Source organism: Apis florea, unplaced genomic scaffold (genome assembly GCF_048593485.1).
Source record: "Apis florea isolate Af1SG1 unplaced genomic scaffold, ASM4859348v1 contig_3391_pilon, whole genome shotgun sequence".
Lineage (NCBI taxonomy): Eukaryota > Metazoa > Arthropoda > Insecta > Hymenoptera > Apidae > Apis > Apis florea.
In genome coordinates this window covers 27,734-55,068 of record NW_028256754.1, presented here as the reverse complement: position 1 = coordinate 55,068, position 27,335 = coordinate 27,734, and the positions used below count along the sequence as shown (strand labels likewise).

Here is a 27,335-nt window from a genome sequence, read left to right as displayed (position 1 = left end):
AGTATACAAATGGTATAGGGATTATTGATATATCGATATTTGTCCTATCGTAACATATCTGTTTATGATACTTGCAATGACTTCAAATCATGGCAACTATGGACGAAGAAAATTATATATTGTTGGCAATCATTCGTTGATGTGGTTTTGTTTCTTATTTCTTATCTACATTGTAACATAGCCATATGTTTATTACTGATATTCGATTTTGAATAACGAAATTTAAACGTGCATGCAAAGTATTTTTTTTTATTTGATATATTTGAATCAACGTTCATTATGATCGATAGAAGTTTTTTAAATGTGATAATATTGAGTTGTGGCTTTATGCTGGTATTTACAGCATTTCAGACAATGGGAAATATTGAGGTAAATGTAATAGTATCTATTATAATTTTCTTATTTTGATTGAAAATCTTTTATTTATTTTGTGTTTTATATTGTTTCTTTAAATATTTTATAATTTAATATTTATTATAATAGTATTCATAGTTTTATATTATAAAATATATAAAAATTTGAAATTTAATTTGTTACACATAATAAGTGTGAAAATAAGAAGTAATATGTACATATGTATAATTTATATCTTTATACATATATAATATTTATATATATAATTTTTAGTTTTATATTAATTAAGATAAAAGATTTAAAATTAAATAATCATTATTTGAAATATAAAGATTTATAAATTAAATATATTATTAAATATATTTGAAAAAATATTATATATTTATTATATGTTATGATATGATATAATGATATAAAATAATTATAACTGAAGCAGTTGTATTATATTATATATTATATTATATTAATACATTAAAATTAATTTAAATAATTTTTTCACTTTGTATTTTATGATTAAATTATATTTTTATTTTTATTTTATTGTATTGTATAAATATAGTTATATTGTATAAATATAGTTTAAGCTAGAGAATTATATTTAGATTGAAAATTATTAAATATTATGTTAAAAGTGTTGAAAATCAATAATTAAAATTTCTTATAATATTTTGTTGTCATTAATTGTTGTTATTATTATATTATATTTGATTTAATGTACATATATATAATACATATATATATAATTATAATATATAATAAATATATATATAATTAATAATTTTTTAATGTATGATATATATGTATATGATAAATATCATGTAAATAAATATGTTATGAAAAAAATAAAAACTTTGAAAATATAAGAATTTCTGTATAAGGATTATTTTATATTATTTTATATGCTAGGATTATTTAAATATAATAATTCTTGAGATTTAAATATAAAATTATTTAATTATAATAATTGTATTAAATTTTTTTAAATTTCAACTATTATTGCAATATTTTTCATTCTGTATATTTGAATATTATTAAAAATATTATATTGTATATATCTATATCTATTATATATTTATTTATTAAGTATTAATTTTAAGTTAATAAGACTTTTATTAAAATATTTTATTAAAATAATTATAAAAAAATCTGAATGAATATGAAATACCTATAAGTTTAGTATTTTAAAATTTTTATGATATTTTATATAATACATATGCATATTTGTGCATAATGAATTATAATAATTATTATAATAATACAAAATTATTATAATATTATTATAATAATAATACAAAAATAATATATAAAAATAATATAGAAACAAAATAGAAGATAAATTTTAATGTTATTAATATAAATTTTAATACATTAATTTTAATTAAATATATTGTTATTAATGTTAGTAATGTATGCATAAATTTCTAATATTTTATAATTTCTAATTTTTGATAAATTATTATATTAACTTGTAAAACAGAATGTGTGAAAAATATTTAATTCAGTTAATGATATTTAATGATTTTACAATGAGATTAAATGATTTATTTAATAAATATATAAAATATTTCCAAATGAATAAAATTTTATAAGTTAATTCATATTGTGATTTTAAAATAGAAAATATTCAATAAATATATTCTAATAATTTATTAAGAAATATCTTTAATATTTCAATATTTTAATAAAAGTTGTTTATTTTCATCAATTTTTATATCTTGAAAAAAATTAAATAAATTATTATTTTTAAAAGTATTTTTATATAATTTGAGATATATATATAATTTTTTTTTAATTTAAAAGGCTATTTTTGCTATTTTATAATTTATTTTTATTTTAAAAAAATATATTTTTATTTTTTATAATATTTTTGCTTAATTTCATAAATTTATGAAAATAATTATTTGAAATTTGTTTTTATAATAAATACTAATTCTTTGATTTATTAAAAAATTAATGTAGAATTAAATATTAATATAATCAATAAAAAAAATCATTTATTATATAAACTATTTTGAAATGAAGAAAAAAATAAAATGTCTTTATATATTTAATATATTTCATTTATTAAAATTTATTTCAGTTTCCACATAAAAAATAGTGAGAACTCTATGCTTTTTTTTTATTTTTTGATATATTAATAATTATTTTTAATAAAAAGTATGTCAAATTAAACTTCATATATAAGAATAATGAATTTAAAAAAATTAAAATTTTTCAAAATTAATAAATTGCATACTTTTGTTATATATACATATATGTATTAAGTATATGTAATTATAACAATTAGAATTTTTATAATTTTAAAAAATGAGATCTAAGAGATAATTTTAAAAATATAAAAAGAATGAATAATTATTTAAAAAATTAATGCTATTTTATTCGACTCCGAAAATAAAATATTTGAAATTATTTGAATAATATCCAAGTCCTTTATCAATTGATATAAGATAAATAATAAAACTTTCTATTTCATGAATTAGTTTTGATTAAGTTAAATAAAAATGCGATTGTTTATCACATTATCACAACCAAATCAAGATAACTCATAATTATTGATTTATATTATTATAATGAATTATATATTTAAAAATTTATATTATTTTTATTACAAATCTTAAAAATGTGATTTTCAAACATTGAAAATATTTTTTGTATGAATTTTTTGTCATATCATATTAGAATTAAAAGATTTTTGTTTAAAATATAGTTTTAAATATATTTTTAAAGTTTTATTATATATTTAGAATGAAAAATTTTTGAAAATAAGATTATTTAATTAACATTTTTATTAAATAAGTATAATTTCAAATTATAAGTTTTATTTTTAATAGAAAAATTATATTTAAGAATAATGTAAATGAAAATCACTAAAAATCGTATATGTTGGTATGATTGTGATAAATTAGAGAAATTCGATCTTTTTTTTCATAATTCTATATTTTTTTTTTCGAATGCTTTTCATCGCTTTAAATAAAGAAAAGATGATTGAAGAAATGAGATAACTATGATATAATGCAAGTTTAGTTATTTATTATCATAACAAGGAAAAAAATTTTAATTTCTAAAATTCTTAATAAAAATATATAATTATATAATACATAAAAAGATACAAAAAATACAATTGTGTATCGAATAAATTAAAAATGAACGAAGTTATAATGAGTAAATATAATGAGTAAATATACAAGATAAGCAAAAAATGGATTATTAAAATTATTATAAATAATTCATATATTAATGCATCAAAATTGATATTTAAGTTGAAAAATAAAATTTATGTAATAATAAATAATTCTATCATCTAAATACTTAATAATGAATATATGAATATTCAATAGATGTGCTGTTTGAATCAAATCTAATATCAATTGATAAAATAAAAAAAAGTATATAGAATTTGCAAAGAAATATTTAAAAAAGATTTCTAGAATGAAATTATATTTAACAAGTTAAAATTTGATATATGTGCATTTGATAGAAAAATAATTGTCTGAAGAAAATTCAATAAGGCGATGAACATTAAAAATCTTTAATAAATAATGAACTTTGTCGAGAATTCTAAAATGGAAGCTACATATCTTTTTTAGTGCTAAGAATTTAGTATTCATTTAGTATTCATTCACAATAAATGTACAAATGATATTTAAATATACAGAAGCAAAATGTTAAACAAATTGCAAAAAAAATAAGAATTTTAAATAATTTTAAATTTTATCTAAATAATAATTCTGAAATATACTTTTTATGTAACTAAGAATTGCTTATTTTATAATTGTTACAAAAAAAATTCAAACATTATCGCAATATCAAATTCAAACCGAATATTAATATTTTAATATATACATTATGTAATAAGTAAAAAAAGTAATAAAAAATAAATCTTTAATTATTGTGAAATCTTATATATTATGTTATATCATGTATATTATGAACGTATATACAAGATATGTATCAGAGAGAAAAATTAGCATTTTCTCTAAATTCATTCATTTTCAATAAATTAGAATTGCTTTACAATAAGAATAAAATGATTTGCTAAAGAATTTTAAATTTGAAATTAATTATAAGGATATAATGATTATAAGGAGTTGAAAAATTAATTATAATTTCCTAATAAAATATTAAAATGCAATTTAGATTCTATCTGATTTTTAGTTGTGATTTATGTTATTCTCAAATGTGTTTAATTTTTCTATATTTATCTCTCTAAATATTATATATTTTCATTTATACATATTTAATAAAGATATGTTAATTCACTTATTTCCATATTTTTAATTCTAAATACTAATACATATTTAAATAAAAATCTAATAATTATTATTATTTAATAATTATATTACTTAATTGTATGACACTCATTGTATTTTTTAAACTAAATTTTTTCTGAGACAAAAGTTAAATGATAATAAGATATATAAAAAAATTTTGTTCAGAATATTTACCTTAAGAATATATTTTAAGACCATTGAAATTAGTGAAGCACTTATTTTTAACAATTACTATTATTTGTTTTTCATAATTAAAATTGAAGTTTGTATTTAAGAAAATATAAATAAATATATTGAAACTTCATATGCATATTATTTTATTTAATAATTACTTATAATCTCTAATTACTGTTTTGTTTATATAATCTATTTTTTTCTTTCTAGGAATTAATTAAAAATAGTGAATTATTATTTTAACTTGAACAATTATATAAAAAGTTAATTAAAGATAATTAAAAATAATAAATTATTATTTTAATTAAAACAATTTATACTTCTCTTGTTTATGGAGAAATTATTAGATTTTTATAAGAATTTTATATTTTATAAAAATTTATACTTATAACATTTAGGTTCCTCTTGTAAATATTTATGAGATTATATATTTATTTGAAATTTTAATTTATATCAAATTATATTTATAACAATTTATAAAATATGTATAAATATATATAACATATATAAAATTATACATGCAAATTAAAAATAATAAATTAGAATGAATTACATAAAAATAAAATATAATTTGAATTTTATTAAAATAAGAAAATAATATAAATAAATACAAATTAAATGATTGTTTTTTTTCTAATATTAAAAATATTTCATAATAAAAATGCAAAAATTTATTTCAGGAATTAATTGTTATATTAAACTGTATTTTTTATTCTAGTAAATATTTTGTATTTTAAATTCTAAAAAATATTAATAGTAATAAATATTTTTTTTTATTCTTTATTAAATTATCATAGTAAATTGGGATAGAGATAACATCACTGATTTCAATATTTTTGAAATTCAAAATCATCATTATGAATAATTTTTTTCTATACATTTTACAGATTTTTTAGATTTTGAAATATTCTTAAAACATTTTTATTTAATTTAAATTAAAAATATAATTCATTTTGGCCTAGATGATTATTTAATAATGATCACATTCCTATGTAATCTTATATAATTCTATATAATCTAAATAATAAAGAGATAGTAAATTAATAGATTAAGTTAGGTTAAATTAGATTAGATTTATTATCAGTTTTATATAACTTATCATAGTATGAATTATTTAATTCATTGAAACTTAAATTGAGTACAAAACATATTTCATTTTATCATAAAATCATTTAATGGCGATTTGTTTAGATCGCTTTTATTGTTTAGATAGTATATATGTGTTGTTTAGATGAATATATATATTAATCTAAATAATAAAAAAGAAATATTAATAGATTATAGATTATAAATTATGCTAGATTAAGTTTAGTTTAATATCATTCATTTATTACAGTTTACATTTAATGTATTTTATTATGTTATTATTGTTTTATAATTATTTTATAATTATTGTTTGTTTAATTGAAAATATATCGTAATTATATTTTGAAACTCATAATTAACTATGATTTTCTTATTTCTATAATAACTTAGATATTTTCGATATATATATATAGTTGTCAACAACTCATTTTTAAATTACTAACAATATTTAGAAAGAATACATATCAAATACTATAATAATATGTATATTGTAAATTTTATATAATTATATATTTTAATAAAAATTTTTATGAATTTCGAAAGTTAAAGCTGAATGACTTCAACAAAAATTTAGAATAATCGTGATAATATATTTCAAAATAATTGAAATTGATAAAGTCTGAAATAATTACAATAGCTTATGATATATTCTATCTAATATTATATTTTATTCTTTTATCTTTCTAATAACAAATAAAAATTATCAATAAATTTTTATTGATGTGAACATAAAAAAGTTTATATTTTTTTATAAATTTTTATATATATTGAGTTTTAATAATTTTTAAATGAATAATATAATTTTTTATCATTTTATCATTTTATAATCTTTTAATAATACTTTGTATATTTAGTGATATGATACTTGAAAAATGACCTATTTGATATAATATCAAAAGTATAAATAAAAAAAAATTTAAATCTTTATTTTTTTTTGAGAAAAATATGTCAATTAATTTATTATTTAAATTTTTTATAAATTAATAATAAATATATATTTATAAGAATTTTTTTATAAAAAAAAGTATATTAAAACATTCTATGTTTTAAAAAAAAATATTTTTAATTAAAAAATATTTATTTTTTTATTATATCATATATTATTTAATCATCTTGAATTAACATTTTGAAAGTCATATTTCAATTTTTAAAAATTAGTAAAATTATTAAATTTTTTTTCATAATTCTATTTTTATTATTATACAACAGGATTGTTACATTTCCAATTTCTTATATCATTGTATAAAAAATAATTGAATAAAAACTTACATAATTCTTAATGTAGGAATACCAATTACTTTAAAATTTTTTCTATAATATGCATCTAAAAATTATTGAAAAAATTTTAATGTTACGTTTCTTTGTAAACATATTTATGTTGCTTTTTATTTTTTATGATTTATTTTTATGCAGAATATTTATGTTACTAATTTAATGTTATTAATGTTGTTTTTTTTTCACAAATAATAAATTTAAAAAAAAAATGAAAAGTTTCTTTTCATAATTTCATTTTTCTCTTATACGATAACTAACTAGAACTAATTTTTTAAAATTAATTTTCTTTTTATTTTAAATTTGTTAAAATAAATTTAATTTATGATAGATAAGATAAAATTTTATGAGTAAAAATTCTTTGAGTAAATAATCAGCGATTTATAAAAAAAATTTGCGAAACAAAATTTTTTTGTGTTATATTATCAACTTTATAAAAATTGTTATAATACATTAAATCGTTGAACTTTTATTTTAAATCGTTGAACTTCAATTATTGAAAAATTTGCAAAATTTGAAAATTTTTATAATTTTGTTCATTATTAAAAATATTATCATAATTATTCAAATGAAAAAATCGGTCAACAATTTTTTAATTTTTCTTGCTTTGCTATCAGGTATTTATTAAATTTCATTATGTAACAAATTCATTTTCATAATACAAACATCATAAAGTATAAAAAAGAATGTAAATGCTAATTTAAAAAAAATATAATATTGTGATTTCACGATTAGCATTGTAAATTTAAAAAATTTCTTTTGTAAATTGTGTAAAAATAATTAAATTTTTGTTTTTTCTAATTTTTTCTAAAGTTTATTACTTTTAAAAAAAATGATAGAAATCTAGTAGCATCAACATCCTAAATACATATTTTATATGATTGGAAATTTAAATATTTATTCGAAGAAAATTTTTATATAGATAAGTTTTATAGATGAATGATCACTCAAAAAAAAAAAAAATTAATTTAACTTGTAAATCTATATATATATATATATATATATATATATAACATATAAAGAAAAAAATTTATGTTTATATTTTTTATTATTTATATGTTTATGTATTTTAAAACTTTTATATTATAAATTTAGGTATCATAAAATGTATTTCAATTTATTATGTCTGGTTCAAATGATTATGTCTGGTAATAGATTTTCAGCTTACATTCTTTCTTTTCTAAGTTATGAATTAAATATTTTTACTATTCGCATTTGACAAGAATTGAAAACATAATGATTTCTCAATGAGAATTCTATACAATTTTATTAAGTCAATATACTAGAAATTTGCATGATTCCGTTATTTCGAAATTAAATTTCGGATATAGTCAAAAAATTAATTATAATTCGTTATAACATTTTATAATATAATTAATATGATAATTATAATTTGTAACTTAAACTTTATATATTCATTTTTTTGTCCATTCATTATTAATAAATGGAATAGTTAATATTTTGTTATTAATAAAATAAACAGTTAAAAAAAATTACTACCATTTGTCAATGGTTAAATTAAACATTTTTTAAAATGTAAAAATAATAATTTTATTCATTTTCATTACTATTCTACTATATTCTACTATACTAAATTACATTCTTTTCATTTTTTTTTCAAAACATGATCTCGAGCAAAAATACATAGATTTTTTTTTAAATTTTTTATTTATGAGAATTTCTTTTTTTAATTTTTTGTCTTATTATAAAATTTAATATTTTTTATATAATCTTTTATAATCTTATATTAGTGAAAATTTTCATTTCTTTTGTGATTTTTCATTTACAATAAGAATAATTTATTTACAATAAGAAATCTCTTACAATAAAAAGCAATGCATAGTAAGCTTATCTGCAATATCTTATACCTCATTCAGTTTTTCTCTTTTTTTATAAAATTTTAAATTTTTTATGAGATCGTAAATATAGAATTGATGCAAAAATAATAGAAATTTTTTAATCTAAAAATATTTAATTTTTTACATGCATTATTTAATACAATGCTTATTAAATTACAATTATAATGTTAATTGTAGACAATTAAAAATATTTACATTTTCTGATTTATTTCGTTTCTTGTATGTTTGTTATATTGAAGTATAGTAAAAATATGTATTTATATTCAATAATATTTTATGAATTTAAAAAAGAAATAATTGAAATTGAATACGAAATGTATATAAGAAATACGTGTTTAAAAATAGTTTCTAATTGAACGAATTATCATCAATATGAAAAATTACATTTTGAAGATTTTGATTTAAAAAATGAATCGTGAAGACTATTTGATATTGATAAGGAATGATAATTACATCAAACTATAAAAATGTTTTAAAAATAAATATCCATCGACAATTATTTTATTATAATTATTTAAAAATATTTGGTACGGTAAAAATTACATAAATATTTTAAAAAGAAGCAAAGAAATTTAATAGATTGATATATAACTTGCTTCATAACTTGCTTATTTGCTTGAAATAAAAATTTTTTGAATAGAATTATAATCGGAAATGAATTATTTATGAATTGCAGAATCAAACGTATAATCATCAATGTTATTATCAATAAATAGAATAAACGCAGCAATTAAAAAAAAATGTTCATTTTTGTTTTTATTAAGTATTTATATCATTTTTTATTAAACAATGTCCATATAGCCATGAGTATATAATAAGAATTACAGGAGCTTAGATAAGATATTTTGACATATCCATCATATTTATTTGTATTTATTATAATATTTAGTAATTATTATTTATTTTATTCATTGCAATATTCTTACTATTCCCATTCTGCATCTACTGTTAAAAAAATCGATTGATTTTGTTTTTATCTAATCATCTTCGATTTATTTTTTAATTTTGATTTTATTTTTTTTATGGATTAATAAATTTTTTATAGATAATAAATTAAATCCACTAATGTCATAGAAAAATATTTATATGTTTATTTCTATTATTGTTGAATAATTATTGATAGAAAGAGAAAAAATGAAAAATATTTTATTATTTTGTTCAATAATCAATTCATGTTTAAATTTTTTAATTTTTTTTAAATTTTAAATTTAATATACTTATTTTAAATAATATATTCAATAGATAAAGTATGTAAATATAAATTTTTTTCTATTTATCATATCAAATATTTAAATACATTAAGTTTTCTCCAGCATTATATATTTATAATATAACATAATATAGTTGCAAATTAGTTTTTAGTTTAACAAAAATTGCTTTTGCAATCTCAAGAATATTCATGTTTTAAGGATAGAATAACATATAAATAATTTATTTTGCTAGAAAATAAAAACTTATGTAAAGAAATATAATATATATTAAATAATATGAAAAAATGAAAACGAACGAAATAGTATTTAAAATGCAATGATAAATATTCACATATTTGTTATATATAAATCTCAAATTGATTTGTTAATATTCTAAAATAATTTTAAATTATAAAATTTTAAATTATGATTATTTTAAAATTAATTATTTAAAATATGTAAAAGTATGTTAATATTTTTTTTAAATAAAAAATAAAAATGTTCATCAAAGGTGAAAAATATTTTGCTAAATGCTAAATTTTTTTTTATAAAACGCATTCTTTAAAAATTTCCATTTTTTTAAGGAACAATGAAATTTCTCTTTTAAGTTTTTTGAAAAAATATTTAGATCATTAAATTTTGTCATGAAATATAGATCATCAATAATTATCATTGGAGTACATGTACTATGCAGTACAAATTTTATAATATTCTCTCTTCAAAATATTCTTTGGAAGATGTTTCTTTTTCTTAACTTTTGTATAATGAATTTTTGTTTTTCTTGTTTGATAATTTGATGCTGATTTAAAACTTCATTATTTTAAATGGAAAAAATTTTTACAAAATTTGATGATTTATAATAGCATTTAACTAAAATACTATATAGTTTGTACTTTTTAAAAAAATTATTATTTAAAATAATAATTTTAAATCAATAGTAGACAAAGCGCAGCTTTACATAATTATATGTATGTAGTATATTTATTTATATTATCTAAAATGGTAATTTTTAAAAATACACAATTGTCTGTCACAATTGTCTGCATAAATATGCAATAATTATAAAAATAAAACTTGTCTTAACCGCTGCATAATATTAAATTTATACTTCTACAAATAAAATCCATAAAACTAATTCAGAAGTAAGTTTTAAATAGTTTCTTCATTGACTTAAATCTCAATTACCAAAATTTAGTAAAATTTAGTAAATTAATAATTATATAATATAATAATATATAATTATATATAATAATTATATATAATTATATAAATTTAACTATTTATATTACTTATATGTGAGTATTTGAAATTTTGGTACTGCATTAAATATATATAAATATTTTATTTTAAAATATAGGATGAATTTTTTCTGATTGATAAAAATTTCTTCTCATTTACTTTAATTGATAGAGAATGGATATTGAAAAAATTTTGTCAATTTTGTTTTCTCTAACGAGAAAAACAAATTCATCAAATATATTTAAAATTTTTATCTTGCATTCATATTTATTTATTCGACAATGTTAAAAATTTGTATTAATTTTAAGTAAAGATTTTTTTATTTTATTTTGTTACATTTACATCAACTCAGAGCATTTCTCATAGTTTCTCATAAGAACTTACTCGCTTATGAAGATATTGTGAAGTCTTATTTTTTCATATATAATTTTAGGGAATAGATTGTAGAATAATTTGATTAATAATAAAGAATATTACAGTAAGAAAAAATACTTAATAAAAGAAAATAAAAATAAATTGTTTTACATAAAAAAAAAATGTTATATAGATAAAGTTGAACTTTTGTTCTACCAAGATATCTTTGTTTTTTTGAGTTCACTATGTTGCACAACAGTTTAAAAAGAATGAAAAGATAAAATAGAATCGAAACGATATTCCAGCACGTCCAATTCACAAATATACAAAATATGAGTTGTATTTTATACATATATTATAAGCTCAACACTTTCACTCGACGAATATTTTTATAAAATTATATTCATGTCAGACAAATCATATTTACATTCTTTTAATACCATTCTAAGATAAGAAAATCTGAAATTTTTGCTTTGGTAATGCTTTCGTAAATGAATCGGCTAATTGTTTTATTATTTTATTCATTATTTATCACTTTTAACATATTTAATATCTATTTTTTCTATTTTATATTTTTTGTAAATAAAATGATATTATATATATATATGTTTAGATAATTTTTTTTATATAATTCTGGATTCTTTACTAAAATAATTGCAGCTTGATTATCACAATAAATAGATGTTGGTAAATTTTAAAAATGATTTAACAATTTAATTCCGCAGAAATTCGTCTTAATCTTCTTTCGTTACCGAACATAAAGCTATAAATTCCATCTTAGTTGCTAAGATAGCAATCGTTAATTGTTTACGTGACACGTTACAGAACCACCGTTCAAATAATAAATCATAACAATATCTATCATCCATCCAATAATATGCAATTAAAATTGAATTTTTCTACGTTCGATTATAAACTAAACTATAATTTATCATCTCTTTTAAATATTTAAATACTCGTTTAATTTTAGTGATTTCTATTTAGTTTTTTTTGCAAATTGATTTAACACGTTTATGAATGCTAGATCAGGTTTTGTAATGAATCGATAACTTCTCTATAAAGGAATGATTCAACATTCTTTTCGCTTATATCAGTATTCTTAGTGAACGTAATATTAAGATCAGTAGACATTACAACAGTCTGATTTATGATTGAATTTATTTAATACTTTTTTTACATAAATCTTTTGAAATATTTTCAAAATTCGCAATTCTCTTTTTGCATTTCGACAAAATATTCAGCCTCCGGTATCTGAAATCAAATAAATTCACTGATTCTTTTATTCCATTGCCTTAGTGTTTGTTTTAGTCCAACTTTTTCATAACAAATATACACGATCATTTAAATTCGAAACCAGTTTCTGCATATAAATAGTCTCTTCTAAATCACTATAAAGAAATGTAGTCTTCATATTGAATTATCAATTCCAGATTCATTATAGCAGAGATAACATCAATCTAACAGTACCATATTTTACGACCGGAGAGAATATTTCTTTGTAATCGATATTATCCCTCTATATATAGTTTTTTATAATAAATCTGGTCTTATATTTGTTTTATTTGTTTTATTTTTTTTTGAAAATTTAGCGAAATAATATTAACATTATTTGATCTGAAATTAAAATCCATGTTTTATTTTCTTCAAAAAATTCAAGTTCTTCATTAATTGCTATTTATTCAAATCTTCTGCTTCTAACGCTTTCTGAATTGTTTGTGGCTCACAAGTAACAAGGAATGTTTCAGATATTTCAAAATGGCTTCTGTTGACATTGAATATCTTTCACGCATATAAAGATTTCGTTGAATTGACTGGGGAGAATTTTACATTTTCTTTAATAATAATCATCGATATCAATTTTATTATCCGCTCCATATTTGTTTTATTTGTCTCATTATTAATAATCAATTATCTTTATAGACTTATATTTAATTTTTTTGTTGAAAATAACATCTCTACGAATATAACATTTTTTTGTAACAGGATTGAATAATTGATTGATAAGCCTTGTTTCTTTCACTATAGTTTATCATCAAATATTTTTCTGAATTTATCTCTCACTTGTTTGTTTGATTTTTTAGTATATTAGTCATTTCAAATTAAGTGCGCAATTGATGCCTTTTCGTCATATCATTTTTCATACGATGTTGATTCTTTTAAGATTTCCGTAGTTATTTGATTTTTAATATAAACAGCTATGGCCATCATCTTAGCCCATAAATATAGTGGTAACTTCTTTGCATACAATATAGAATTCACTAATTTAACAATTGATCTATTCTGTTTCTCGATAAATCCATTTTATTCTAATGCAGTGTTGTCTCATTTTTTGAAAATGAATAATTTTTGATCGCTCTATTACAAAATTTTTTGTCATAATCAATTTCAGTTTTTTTACATTATATCCGTCCGTTTTTATGCATGAAATTATTTTGAATTTCTCTCTTTTAAGAAATAAACATAGCAATATCTTGAGTAATCGTCCTTCAATAATAAGAAATAATGCAATTCTTTAATAGCTCATTTTATTATAGATCAGCATAAAACTTCTTTTGCAATATTATAATTGGCCAGCAATATTATAATTGCAGATTGTCTTTTCGGAAAAAGTGAATATATGTTGCTTGGGATATTCTTCACAATAGATATTACAATAAAGATATCTTCTTATTACGCCATTTATCTTTAAATTTTGCACATTCGAATTTGTTATCATGTTTATATGGTAATGTTTTAAAATTTATGTGTCTTAATCTTTCATATTACTATTCTGATGTATTCATTAGCACATTTGCTTCTATTATATTTCTATTATATTTCTATTATATTTCATAAATATGAAATTTAATTTATATAATTTGTTATTAAGTTTTTTAATTTTCTTTAATAATTAATTTATTGTTTTTGAAGAAATATATTTTATTCATAAAAAATAACTCCTTTTTTAGAAGCACATTCAATTGACAATAAATTTTTTAATTGAGATATATATAATATGGATGAACGGTCCATCGATTGTGTGACGCATATACGTTCTGTCAATATTTCTTTTGTCTTTAACATATAATATATTGCCATTATATATATTGTTACGTGAACTGTTTATGTATTTACGTACATTTTCATGTTTTTGAACCATTCTTTTCTGAAAGATATGTGATACATCACATCCAAGTAAACCATATATTTTCATCTTTTTGTGGAATATCTTCTATGTTGAGTAGTTTAGCTGAACCTGAATACGTTTAATATTTTTGTTTTCTTTTTTATTTTTTTGAATTACCATTGTTCTTTTCTTTTTCCATTGCTTTTTCAATATATAATTACAAATCAATGTCCGCATTTTCTGCAGAAATGTATTAAGTGTACATTTCTGCAGAAAGTATTATTTTTTTTATGTTAATATCAGAGCCGTGAGAATCACAATGAAAATAATTCTTTCGATATCGTTTTGCATAATAGATTTCTTCCATTTCTTTATAGGATATTTTTATATCTCGCACTTTCAATAGCATTTCTATATTTATTAATTTATTTCTATATTTATGATCTGTCAATCGCTCAATCGTTTGTTCCGCTTGTGGTACGGCATACCAGGCTGCGTGAACATTATCATATTTTGTTGTTAAATCAAACAGATTTCATTTTCAGATCTCTAAATCGAATCATTGATATATATTTTCAGTTATTCTTTACTATGTAAATTTCCATTTGTCATTTCCATAATTAATAGTTTTGTCTATTGAAATGATGAAGATGATACAATTTTGCTTCAGCTATTTTTATTTTTTAATTTTAATTTAAAAAGCACAAAATTTCTTATTCTTTTATTATAATATTAAATCAGTCACTACACGATAATGAAAGATATTGGATGTATAACCTATAGGTTATGAAATGATTTGATTATATGATGTATTATGAGCGGAACAAAAAATGAAAAATATACAGCAAAAAAGAATATATTTAAGAATATATTTAAGAATATATTTAAGAAAATAGGAATAAATTATGTTATGTAGATGTGGATAGTGCCGATGCTTTTGTTCTATTATTCTGAGTTTATTATGTTGCGTCGACAGACAACGCGGCGTTTCATAAAGACGTAGAGATAAAACAATCAAAACAGTGATCTCGTTTCAGGACACCCAATTGATATATGTACAAGATATACAAGATATGGCACATTTACATATATAAATTTAACATTAATGATTAATTATTATTATAATTAAATTATATTATTCCATTATGATTAATCAAAAAGTTTTTTATATGAAAAAAGAATATCGATGTTTAACTATTTCTTTATTCAATATGCGTTAAACCATTTAGAATCTTAGAGCTTCGTTTTTTCTTTTTATTAATATTAGTAGATTAATATATTTGCAGAGAGAAAATTGGATAATTCTATCACACAACTATTTGTGAATTTGAGAATTAACTGATACACCCCTGAGCAATAAAATATTACTATATTTTAATTATTATAATTTTATTATTATACTCATTTCTATTTTGGTTTCGTATATTTTTTCGAACTTAATAATTAATAATCATTTCAATTAAAATATGTTTATACTGAGTATTTTAAATATACGCAATTATTTATTATATTTATGTTCAAAAAACTCAAAGATTAGAATATCATTTATTTTCTGTCTATTGATTGAAAGTTGCTTCATCTTTAAATCTACCTTTAAAAAATCTTTATTTGTGAGTCCGTATTACAGACATCTTTATTCACTTTTATTTCAAATTCATCAATCTATTCAAAGTCGAATTCATTTTGAAGAATTCAATAAGATCTTTTAATGGATATTGAATTAATTGATCATTGTATATAAATTGTTATTTTATTTATGCGGATATTTTGATTGCAAATATTGCAAATATTTTAGAAAAATATTTTTTACATTTCGTTCTTTATAACCAGATTTCATATAATCTGTTTGCTTCTTGCTTGCGAGAATATTTATTTTATCGAACAATTCGCCTTGCAAAAGCTAAATTTTTTGCATTTTATGTCCTTGCAATAGATAATAAAAGAAAAAATGGTCATAGTCGTTATAATTGTAACATCTCCATGAATTCCGTATTTCTTATCAATAATCCCATCTCTTATTGAGAATCACAATGTTGATTGTTTCTCAATAATTGTATATTACTTGGCTGCCATTTTGCTTCATGCTTCTTTATTTACTCCTTGCATCCTTGTTTCATTCCAGATCAAATATGTTAGTTATATTTAGATTCATAATTATTCACATCAAATTATGTTTTCTTATGCAAGATTATATCTTAAAAACTTCTAATAATGATTGAAAATATTCTAAATAATTCTGAAAATTATAATTCAATATGCCAATCGATTAAATATTTTATGAGCTTATCTTTATTTGCAAAAAATCGTCTTACAAAATATTCGGAATATTCCTTTTTTTTCAGATTCTTCTTTTAAATTCCGTATGCACATAAAATTAAGTAATGTTAAATATATCGTAAATATTTAAAATAGAGATAGATAGTTATTTCATTTTTTTAAGAATTCTGTCATGTGTCACTCTTATTGTATTTTTCGATTATATTTATTTACGAGAATAATACAATTATCATTATTAGGTATATAAAAATTTTCTGAACAATCATGTAAAATTCATTTAAGTTTTTATTGTTGTTAATTTCTCTATTTTGTATCGATATTGATATTTTTTTATATTTTAAAATATTATTTATTTTAAATAAGAAACTATAATTCTTTTCATTAATTATAACTAAAGTTCTTTAATTTTATTAAAAATTGTGTTTTAATAAGAAGAAAGGTATTTGATAAATTGTAAAGAATGTAGTTTAAGACTGATTAATTGATAAAAAAAGAAAAAATAAACAATTAAAAAGTAATGCTAAGAGAAATGGGAAATCTCTGCAATCAGTCATTCAATGATTTGTTCCAAATCAAGAAGATTTCTTTATACTCTCTATTTTCGTAATGTATTAATGAAAATAATCTCAATATATTATATGATACAAGATACCCAAAAAATATGAAAACATTCATTAACTGGAGATTCCTGAGGTAATTTCAAGCAACATTTTTCTTTGTAAAAACTTTCGTTATGGTTTTATTAATAAGTTATTAACAAAAAATATTGATCAATATTGAAATATATAATAGTTTTATCGCGATGATAGCGTTAGATATGCCACTAACCAAATCAAAACAAGAAAATGTGTTGAATATAATAAATATTTTTTTATAAAAAATTATATCGAATTATATCATCAATAATGAATAAATAATATTTAATACTCTTGTTTTTTTAATAATTAATAAAACTATAATAAAAATTTTTACAAAAAATTGCTTTATTATATTGCTTTATTATATAAATTATATAAATTATCTGTATCTATTAGAAATCTGTAGATAAGAGATATTCTCACATTTTTGGAATATTCTGCATAATTTATCATAATCTATTTATTATTTTTTGATAAAATCAAATTTGATTATTATTGTAAAATTTTTTTATTGAAATATATTGTTTTCCATTTTTAACTTATATAAGAATAATATAACTTAGATAAGAAGAATTTATTAAAATTTGAGTTTATTTTCTTTAAATTAGAATAGAATGAATATATTATATATTTATGATTCTTTAAATATTAAAATAAAATAAGTTTTATTCATGTATGTTAAAAATGAAATAATTTTAAAGAGATATATTTCGGTAAAAAAAGAGAAATTATGAATCAAATTTGACTTATAATCTCTGTTTTCATTATTTAATACTTTTCAAATATTTTTTTTTATCTTTTTCAGTTATTTTTTCCTTATTGTTTTATATTACTTATTCTCTATTATTTTTCTATTATCTTTTATTATCTTCTTGCCTTCATTTATTATCTTTTTCTCTTCCCAGTTTTTTTCTTCATTTCCTCTCGACATATTTTTTCTTCTTTATTTCTACTTTTTTTCCTTCTTTAGTTTTAAAATTTTTATTCTTATTCTCTCTCTTGTTTTTCTTTTTTAATTTTCTTCGTATCATATATTTTGATTTATTTCATTTCATTTCTTTCATCTTATATATTTTTCGTGAAATTTTTCTATTTTCAGCTTTTTTTTTCATCATATTTTATTTTTTAAATCTTTACTTCATAAATAAAAAAAAATTTATCAAAAGCAATAAATTTATTTTTTCTTTGTATAATATCATTCTTTTCTGATTTCATTCTTTTTAGATTTGTTTTTTTTTTGTTTTTTTTTAACTTTTTTAAATTTCATCCATATTTTATTTCTTTCTTTTTTCTCATTTCTCATTTCACTTCTTTTAATGTCTCTATGAAATATTCCTCCGTTTATATTTTCTATCAAATGTTCTCTTTTTATTTTATTCATATTAGCTAATTTTCATATCATTGTTTTTTTGCTTCTTTTTTCTTTGCTTTTTTATTTTTTATGAATATTTTTTTTTTTATATATTCTCTTCTTTTACTTAGCTTCATTACTGGAAAAAAATTCCACGCGAGGAATATTAATTAGTTAGAATAATTATGGCATGCATTTGCCAATATGAATACACATACTGATTGTTTAATAGAAAACGCTAATAAGATCGAAACAATGAAATACTTTAATTTCACTAAATAAAAATAATTGTTTTATTTATAATAGTATTGTATAATAGTATTGTATAATATATTTCTATTCACAATTTTAAATAATCAAAGAAAATCTCTTATTATTATACATGTGATGTCAAGAGACTAAACGCATAATTTTTTAACAGTATTAAGAATAAAAATAGACGATTTTAGAAAAAGATTTTTTGTTTATTATTCCAGAGAAAAAACAATGAACAATATTCTTTTTTTAATTCTATAATTCTTGATTTTTCTTAATTTTTTTATTACCTTATTCTTAAAATTTATCTATTTGTTTTATTTTTTAAATTTCAACCTCTACCATCTCCTAGTATTTTTTTATTTCTTTCTCTTTTTTCTTTCTCTCCTTTCCCCCCTTTCGTATCGAATTTCTTTTTCTAAATATTCGAGTTATTATATTGATAATAATATTATATTGATTTTTATTTTTTATTATTCCATTTTTTTTCTTTTTTTATATTCATTTTTATTTTTATCGTTCTTCTTATTTTGATTATTAATAGAAAATAATTTGAATTTCTTCAATCTGAAATATTTCTATTTCTTGATTTCTATCTCTTTATATTTTTTTTATAATTTGAAATTTCTTTTTGCTTTTTTCTTATTTTGATTCTTTTTTTCTTTTTATCTTTGTCTCTTTTTGTCTCTTTACTATTTTCTTCTCATTATTTTATCTTTCGTCGTTTTTTTAAATACACCATTCTCCGATCTTATTTTACTAATCTGAAACTGAATCCATATTTTCTTTCTTCTATTGCAAACATTGTTTTTTTTTTCTTATCAATATTTTGTATAATTTTTTAAATCTCTTCTTTTCTTATTTTTTTTTTTTATACATTCTTTTCTGTGTCTTATTATTTTACGCCTTTTAGCTATTTTTTATTATTTATTTCCTTTTTTAAATTCTTATTTACTATTTTTTAAATCCGATTTATTTCACGGATATTATTAATTTTCTATACCGAATATGAAACCATTTGCATAATATTATTTTTTATTAATGAATAACATTAAACATTTTTTGTTAATAATTTTAAATTGTTAAAAATTTTCTATATAATAAACAATGAATAATGATTATAATTTTCTGAAGATTTAATTAGTATGATGATAACATATGTTATATTTTTATAACATGTCAAAATTATTGAAATTGATTTTTTTCAAAATTGTATAATTATCTAATAACTATATGTATATTATATAGAATTAAAAATATTTTTGTTGATATCTTGGAAAATAAAGTTAAAAACAACGAATATATGTACATGAAAAAATTGTTCAAAATATTAATTTTGGCATATTTTAAAATTATCTAAAATGATAAGAAATTCTCTTTTTTAAATAATTATTAATTTATCGACGAAACAAAATTTAAAGATAAATTTAAGATAAAAAAATAATTAATTTATATATAATATAAATGATTAATCTGAGTCTTTAAGATAAAAATTAATTGTTAAATTTAAGTTTTTTTAATTCAAAAACTGAAAAAAATTATGATTGATTTTGGTTCCTTTTATTTTTTATTTTCTACAATAGTTATGAGAAAGAAAAATTCCGACTTATATCAGATTTACATTGGATTTAATTATTTGTTTTATGATTTTATGATTTTATGATTTTAGTTCCATAAATATATGTTTATGTATTATATATATAATTATTAATATATATAACATGAAATTTAAAAAAACATTTAAAAGAACTCATTATCTCGGCTGTTATTGGTAATAGAAAAATATGTATTATTCAAATTTGCATGATATTAAAAGATAATAAATAATTTTTTCATAGATGATTATAAATCTCATGTTTGAAATCAATTCATTTCATTTTTTAAATAGAATAATATATTTTTTTTATGTATCGTCGGATAGAGTGTTTTAAAACGTATATACAATAATCAAATGTTTAATCAAATGGATCATTATTCATGATCATGAAAAGTAATTGTAAAGAAGAATAATTTATTGAATTTTATTACATGAATAATTGAATATTTTATGTAATAGCGATATATTAATACATTATTATTAATATATTAGTACATTATTTATTTGAATAATTTCTTTATAAATAAATTGTCTATATAAATTGTAACTTACAATGATTTATTAATTAATTTGTTTAATATAAAAGATTTATATATATCAAATAATAACATGAGATAGTTTTATTCATTTTAACGATCTATAAAATTTATATACATATTAAAAGAAATTATATTTGGAAAACTAAAAAATAAATAATAATAAATAACACATAACTTGTGTCTTATCATTATTTTTAATTTATGAACTTTTTAATATCGAATTCTAAAAGATTTCAAAATTAAAAGAAATAAGAATTCGTCATAAATAAATTAGAAAAATAATGTTATGATGAAAAAAATAAAACTATATGAATTTATGTGCTTACTATTATATTATGTTTATTGTTAATAAATAAAAGTATATTATAATTAATTTTTTACAATTGCTTTTAATTAATTAATAATAAAAATCATTTTGTACATAAAAAATTAAAAAAAAAACATTTGATCTAAAATTATCTGCTAAATATATCAAAATAAATCATGTTAAATAATTTACATATTTGAAAGGCAAAAAAAAGTATCGTTTAAGTTTAATTTAATGAAAATATAAAGTGTTTGCGGTGTACTGAAAATGAAAAAAGCTGATTTCTGGTATAAAAATGAATTGGAAATATATTTAAATAGAATAAAATAATAGAAATAAAATTTTTTCATATGGAGTTTTATTTTTAAGAAAATCAAGAATATACTTATTTCATTTATTCAATCCAATTGCTCTTATTTCTATTTATTCTTATATTCTTTAAATAATTAATATATTATATAATATAATAATATATATATTGTTTGTTGTTGCAGTGATATTAGATAATTCATTCTAAAAGAATCAAAGTCATAAATTAAATTAATATCATTTATATATTTAATTAATGTTAATATATTAAGTATTATTATTATTAAATTATGATTATATAGTTAGATGAAGGATTTTTCACTAACTTCTGAATAAAATAATTAAATTATTAAGATTTCTGATTATTTTTTAAAAATAATATTAACATTATTTAAAGACAAACGCGGTTAATCAGATTGAGATAATATTGATCAGATCATACTTAATAAATATATATATATTCAATTTTTTAACATAATTTTCTTGAAAATGGAATTTAATGGAAATGTAAAAAAATTTTTAATCTATATTTTTGATATATTTTTATATTAAAAATTATCTTTTAATTATATATTTAAATATATTGCTTTATAATGTTGCTAATGCTTTTCTATTATATTAGATTTATTTTTTGTGCAGAAAACTGTGCTGCAAAGTATTAGAGAAGATAATCCAAATTTCACCGGCGAGGCCTACACTAGCTTAGCGATAATCTATGCCGTCTTTGCCACTTGCAACTGGTTAGCACCATCATACATCTCTCTAACAGGGCCAAGAGTTGCTATATTGACTGGAGCTTGCTGCTACGTCTTATTCATAGGATCTTTCCTCTGGCCGCAAGACGCTTTACTCTATGGCGCGTCATGTATTCTAGGTTTCGGAGCTGCATTGATTTGGACTGGACATGGCCAATATTTAACCGAAAATAGTGATTCGGAAACAATGTCCAGAAACGCTGGAATATTTTGGGCGATTTTTCAATGTTCGATGTTCGCTGGTAATCTATTTGTATATATTATGTTTACTCATCCTAAGATTGATGCATCGATTAGAATACTCGTATTCAGTGTACTCACTGGATTAGCGACTCTTGGTATGTGTTTATTAATCACATTGAGAAAAGTTTCGAACAGTCTAATTTTGGGCGAAGCTGAAGGTGTTTCAAGTGCGGACAAAGAACTTCGAATACCAGAACCTGCAAGGAATAAGCCATTGTTAGCTGCCTGGAATGCTTTAATCGATGCATTTACTCTCTTCATTACGCCTAGAATGCTTTTGTTATCTTTGACTTTTATATATACTGGATTAGTATTGACTTTTTATTCAGGAGTCTATTCATCGAGTATTGGGTTTACTAAAGCGATTGGTGATTCACGTAAAAGTTTAATCGGTCTTTCTGGAATTTTTATTGGAATCGGAGAAGTAGTTGGTGGAGCTCTTTTCGGTATTTTTGGTTCGAAAGTATCTCGTATTTGTGGCGTTTGGTCGGTGGTTATTACTGGATTTTGCGTACATATGTTTGCTTTTATTACAATTTTTATTAATCTACCAAATGATTCACCATTCGAAGATACTGACAGTATAGGATATATTAATCCTTCACCAATTTTAGCAATGGCCGGAAGTCTCGCTCTAGGTTTCGGTGATGCTTGCTTTAATACGCAAGTTTATTCGTTATTAGGATTACTTTTTGTGCAACAAAGTGCACCTGCTTTTGCACTTTTTAAGTTTTGCCAATCGGTCGCTGCTGCAATAAGTTTCGCTTACAGCAGTGTTGTCTATCTTCATGTACAGCTTCTTATTTTAACAATTACAATCATTATTGGTACTATTACATTTTGTTTCGTGGAATACATCACAAGAAGAGAAAGAGAAAATACACAATCCGAAAGCGATTTGACAAGTGAATAAAAACTTCAAGAAAAAATAAAAGAAGAAATAAGAATAAATAATGCTCAAGAAACAGAATTTATTTTATTCCATATGTAAAAAAAAAAAAAAATAAAAAAAATAAAGAAATAATATAAATAATTCAATAATTTTATTCTGATGTATTTATATAACAAGTAAAAACGAACAATGAAATTATATATTATCAAATCACTTATAATCATGTAATTCTAGTGTTTAATATCATTTCATAAAAGACTGTATTTTTATACATTATTATAATACTTATTAAATAAGAAAAGTTATACATAATGAAATAGTTTTATTGCTATTATTGAATAGTAATCATATTGGACTTGTAAAATAAAAATAAAAGATTTATAACTTTTTTAGAACGAAGAAGTTCGTGACATTTTTATAAAAGTATCACTTGTTAAATTTAAATCTATTGTTAATAATAAAATAGATATTATTATTATGAAAACCATGATTTAATTTAAAATATAATTATCAATATAATATAAACTTATAAAAAAATTTATGTTGTTTTTATTTGTTTATTTGAATATATTTATAATTAAGATTGAAGCATAAAACAATTCATTATTAGTATAATATATTTTTAAAATATTATTTGCGTATAATAAATAATTTATATTTTTATATAAATACAAAATTAAAATTATGAATTATATGAATTTCTATCAAAGAAATTTTATTTGCATATTTTATTTAATGATACGAACTTCCAATTACGAAAATTGTATAATTATTGCATAATGAATTTAAAAAAAAACTATAATATAAAATTAAATTAAATTTGTATATACACACACACACACACACACACACACACACACACACACACACACACACACACACACACACATTGCTCAAAAATATGTGGACACTTCCCTAGTTTTTATAATTATCTGAAAAAATTATGAAAACTTTGATAAATTTAATTTCATTGTATGTATTCCAGTTTGTACACAGTTGGAAAATATATTTTAATAATAATTAATTAAATATTTCACCGATAAAATGTAATGTAATAATGATAAAAAGTAATTATATTTTTTTCGTTTACATATTTACCGTGTGCTTTTACTAATTGTGACATTCTGGCTATTAACATTTTCATTCTTTCGCTATCAATATAGTGCCACTCGGATTCTACATTTGTTTTTCCACAAATGTTTTTCTTTTATTTTAGGACATAGTTTTCGGACTTGTTTGTCTAAATAATCCCATAGTTTTTCTATGGAATTCAGATCGGATGATTGTAATGGCCATTCCATTATTTTCATATCAGAATTCTCTTGTAATTGCAGTAAATAATTTTTATATATTTTAGAAGTGTTTCAGGTCTTTGTCTTATATAAATGTAAAATTATTGTCAATTATGTCCGAATGGAATTGCATTTTCTCTTAGAATGTTCAAATATTTTTCTTTTTTTAAAATTTTATTTATTTTCATTAAATCTCTCATCATATTGTTTCTAAATCATTCCCATATTATCATAGAATCTTCATGTTTAACTGTGGATATTAAACAATTGTCAAACATATAATTTTTCGGAAACTGTTCGAGGAACAAAAACATGCCGTTTGGATTCAAAAACTTAGATTCATCGGTTTAATAATACTTTTTTTCACTCTTGCAATATCTAATTTTTATGGCACTTAGCCCACTGAAGCCTCTTTTTTTTTTATTTTGTCTCCTTAATAATGATTTTTTAATCGCAGCATAACCTTTGAGACCGCCCTCTGCAAAGCGCTTTTTTACTATTGAAATCAAAATTGTTGTGTTTTTAGATGCATTAATTTCTGCAGTTATTTCGAAAGCTATTTCTTTCCTATTTCTTTTGCTTGTAGTTATAATATGATGGTCTTCTATCTCAATCGTTTTTCTAGGTCTTCCAGGTTTTTTTAGAGGAACAAATTTTTGTAAATCTCATCGTAACTTTTTTAATACTATACAATATCTCATACAAGATTTTGAAACTCCTATTTTTTCTGCAATTTTTCTTATAAAATAGCCTTCTTTCGATAAAATAATGATTGCGAACACATTTCTACATTTAATTCGTTTGTTTTCATGCCCATCTTGTTTTCATAAGTATTCGAATTGAACTGATCTCGACAGAGCACCACAGTGATAGCTATGCTTTTATTTAAGGTTCTTTCGTGTGGTATAATGTTTTTAAATGTTTATATTACTTTTGAGAAGGTAGCAGACCTCACTCAAATGATACATCGTCAACAGAATGAGAAAAACCTTACAAATTGTCTGCACGCAGCACAATACAACGCAGTTTTTCTTCCATTGAATAAAGTTTTATTTGTTTAAGAAAATTGAATAATGAAATTGTCAATTTAATATTATTAGAATTAGTTTTTATAATTATTACATACATAATCGTAATAGAATTTAGCAATAAATATTGTTTAATAATAAAAATATACATTAGATATTATAAATTTCATGTACATGCTAAGTGTCCATATACTTTTGAGCGGCAGTGTATATATATATATTTTAAGAACTTAAAAAAAATATTTTATATTTTGTATATTTATAACAATAATTTAAAAAATATTAAGGGTATGCGCGCACGCACGTGTGTATGTGTGTATATATATATATATATATATATTCTTGATAATTAAAATATTAAATAGTTTTCTACTATCGACATTTTAAGAACTTTAAAAAAATAATATTTTATATTTTGTATATTTATAATAATAACTTGAAAAGCGTATATTATTAATTGATTTTCTATATTATATTAAATTATATACCGAGTTATAATTATATACTTAAGTTATATGTAAATTGATATACAAAAATATAATTTTGAAATTATTTTTATAAAGTTAAAGAAATTAGTTTATCATACTCTATATGAAATATTTTACATATAGGAATAATAATCTATTCAAGATTTCAAACTATAATTGAATTTTGAAATTTATTTAAAACATAGTTTTATAAATATGTTTATAGCTCATATATTATGGCGTTATAGTATTATATTTATAGAATTAAAATTTTTACTAAATAATATATATTCGTCTTTATTAATAAAATTTGTTTATTATTATTGATTTATATTTGTTAATTTTTAAACTGAATATAAAATATTCAGTAAATTAATCCAGATGTGAAAAATACAATAATATTTATATATGTATATTATGAATATGTATATTTATAAATATGTATATTTGAATTATAATATATAATGTAGGAAAATATAA

The 27,335-nt window shown here is 19.1% G+C and overlaps 1 protein-coding gene across 2 annotated transcripts; it reads left to right on the top strand.

Moving 5' to 3' along the window:
• LOC100871201 (UNC93-like protein MFSD11) lies at window positions 1–27,335 on the top strand. Of its 2 annotated transcripts, XM_086912587.1 has the most exons (3): window positions 30–369; window positions 22,818–22,918; window positions 23,053–27,335. In XM_086912587.1, exons 2-3 carry the CDS (start codon window positions 22,894–22,896, stop codon window positions 24,087–24,089), a joined length of 1,062 nt encoding a protein of 353 aa, XP_086768713.1. In that variant the 5' UTR covers window positions 30–369; window positions 22,818–22,893; the 3' UTR covers window positions 24,090–27,335. The 2 variants fall into 2 exon arrangements, with proteins under 2 accessions (XP_003698133.1, XP_086768713.1); XM_003698085.4 differs by having other exon boundaries at window positions 1–369; window positions 22,818–27,335.

Excerpts from the sequence above, each read along its gene's own strand:
- LOC100871201 (XM_003698085.4), top strand. The coding sequence starts at position 280 with ATGATCGATAGAAGTTTTTTAAATGTGATAATATTGAGTTGTGGCTTT. Across the intron at positions 370-22,817 it reads AGACAATGGGAAATATTGAG|AAAACTGTGCTGCAAAGTAT; the intron begins GTAAATGTAATA and ends TTTTTTGTGCAG.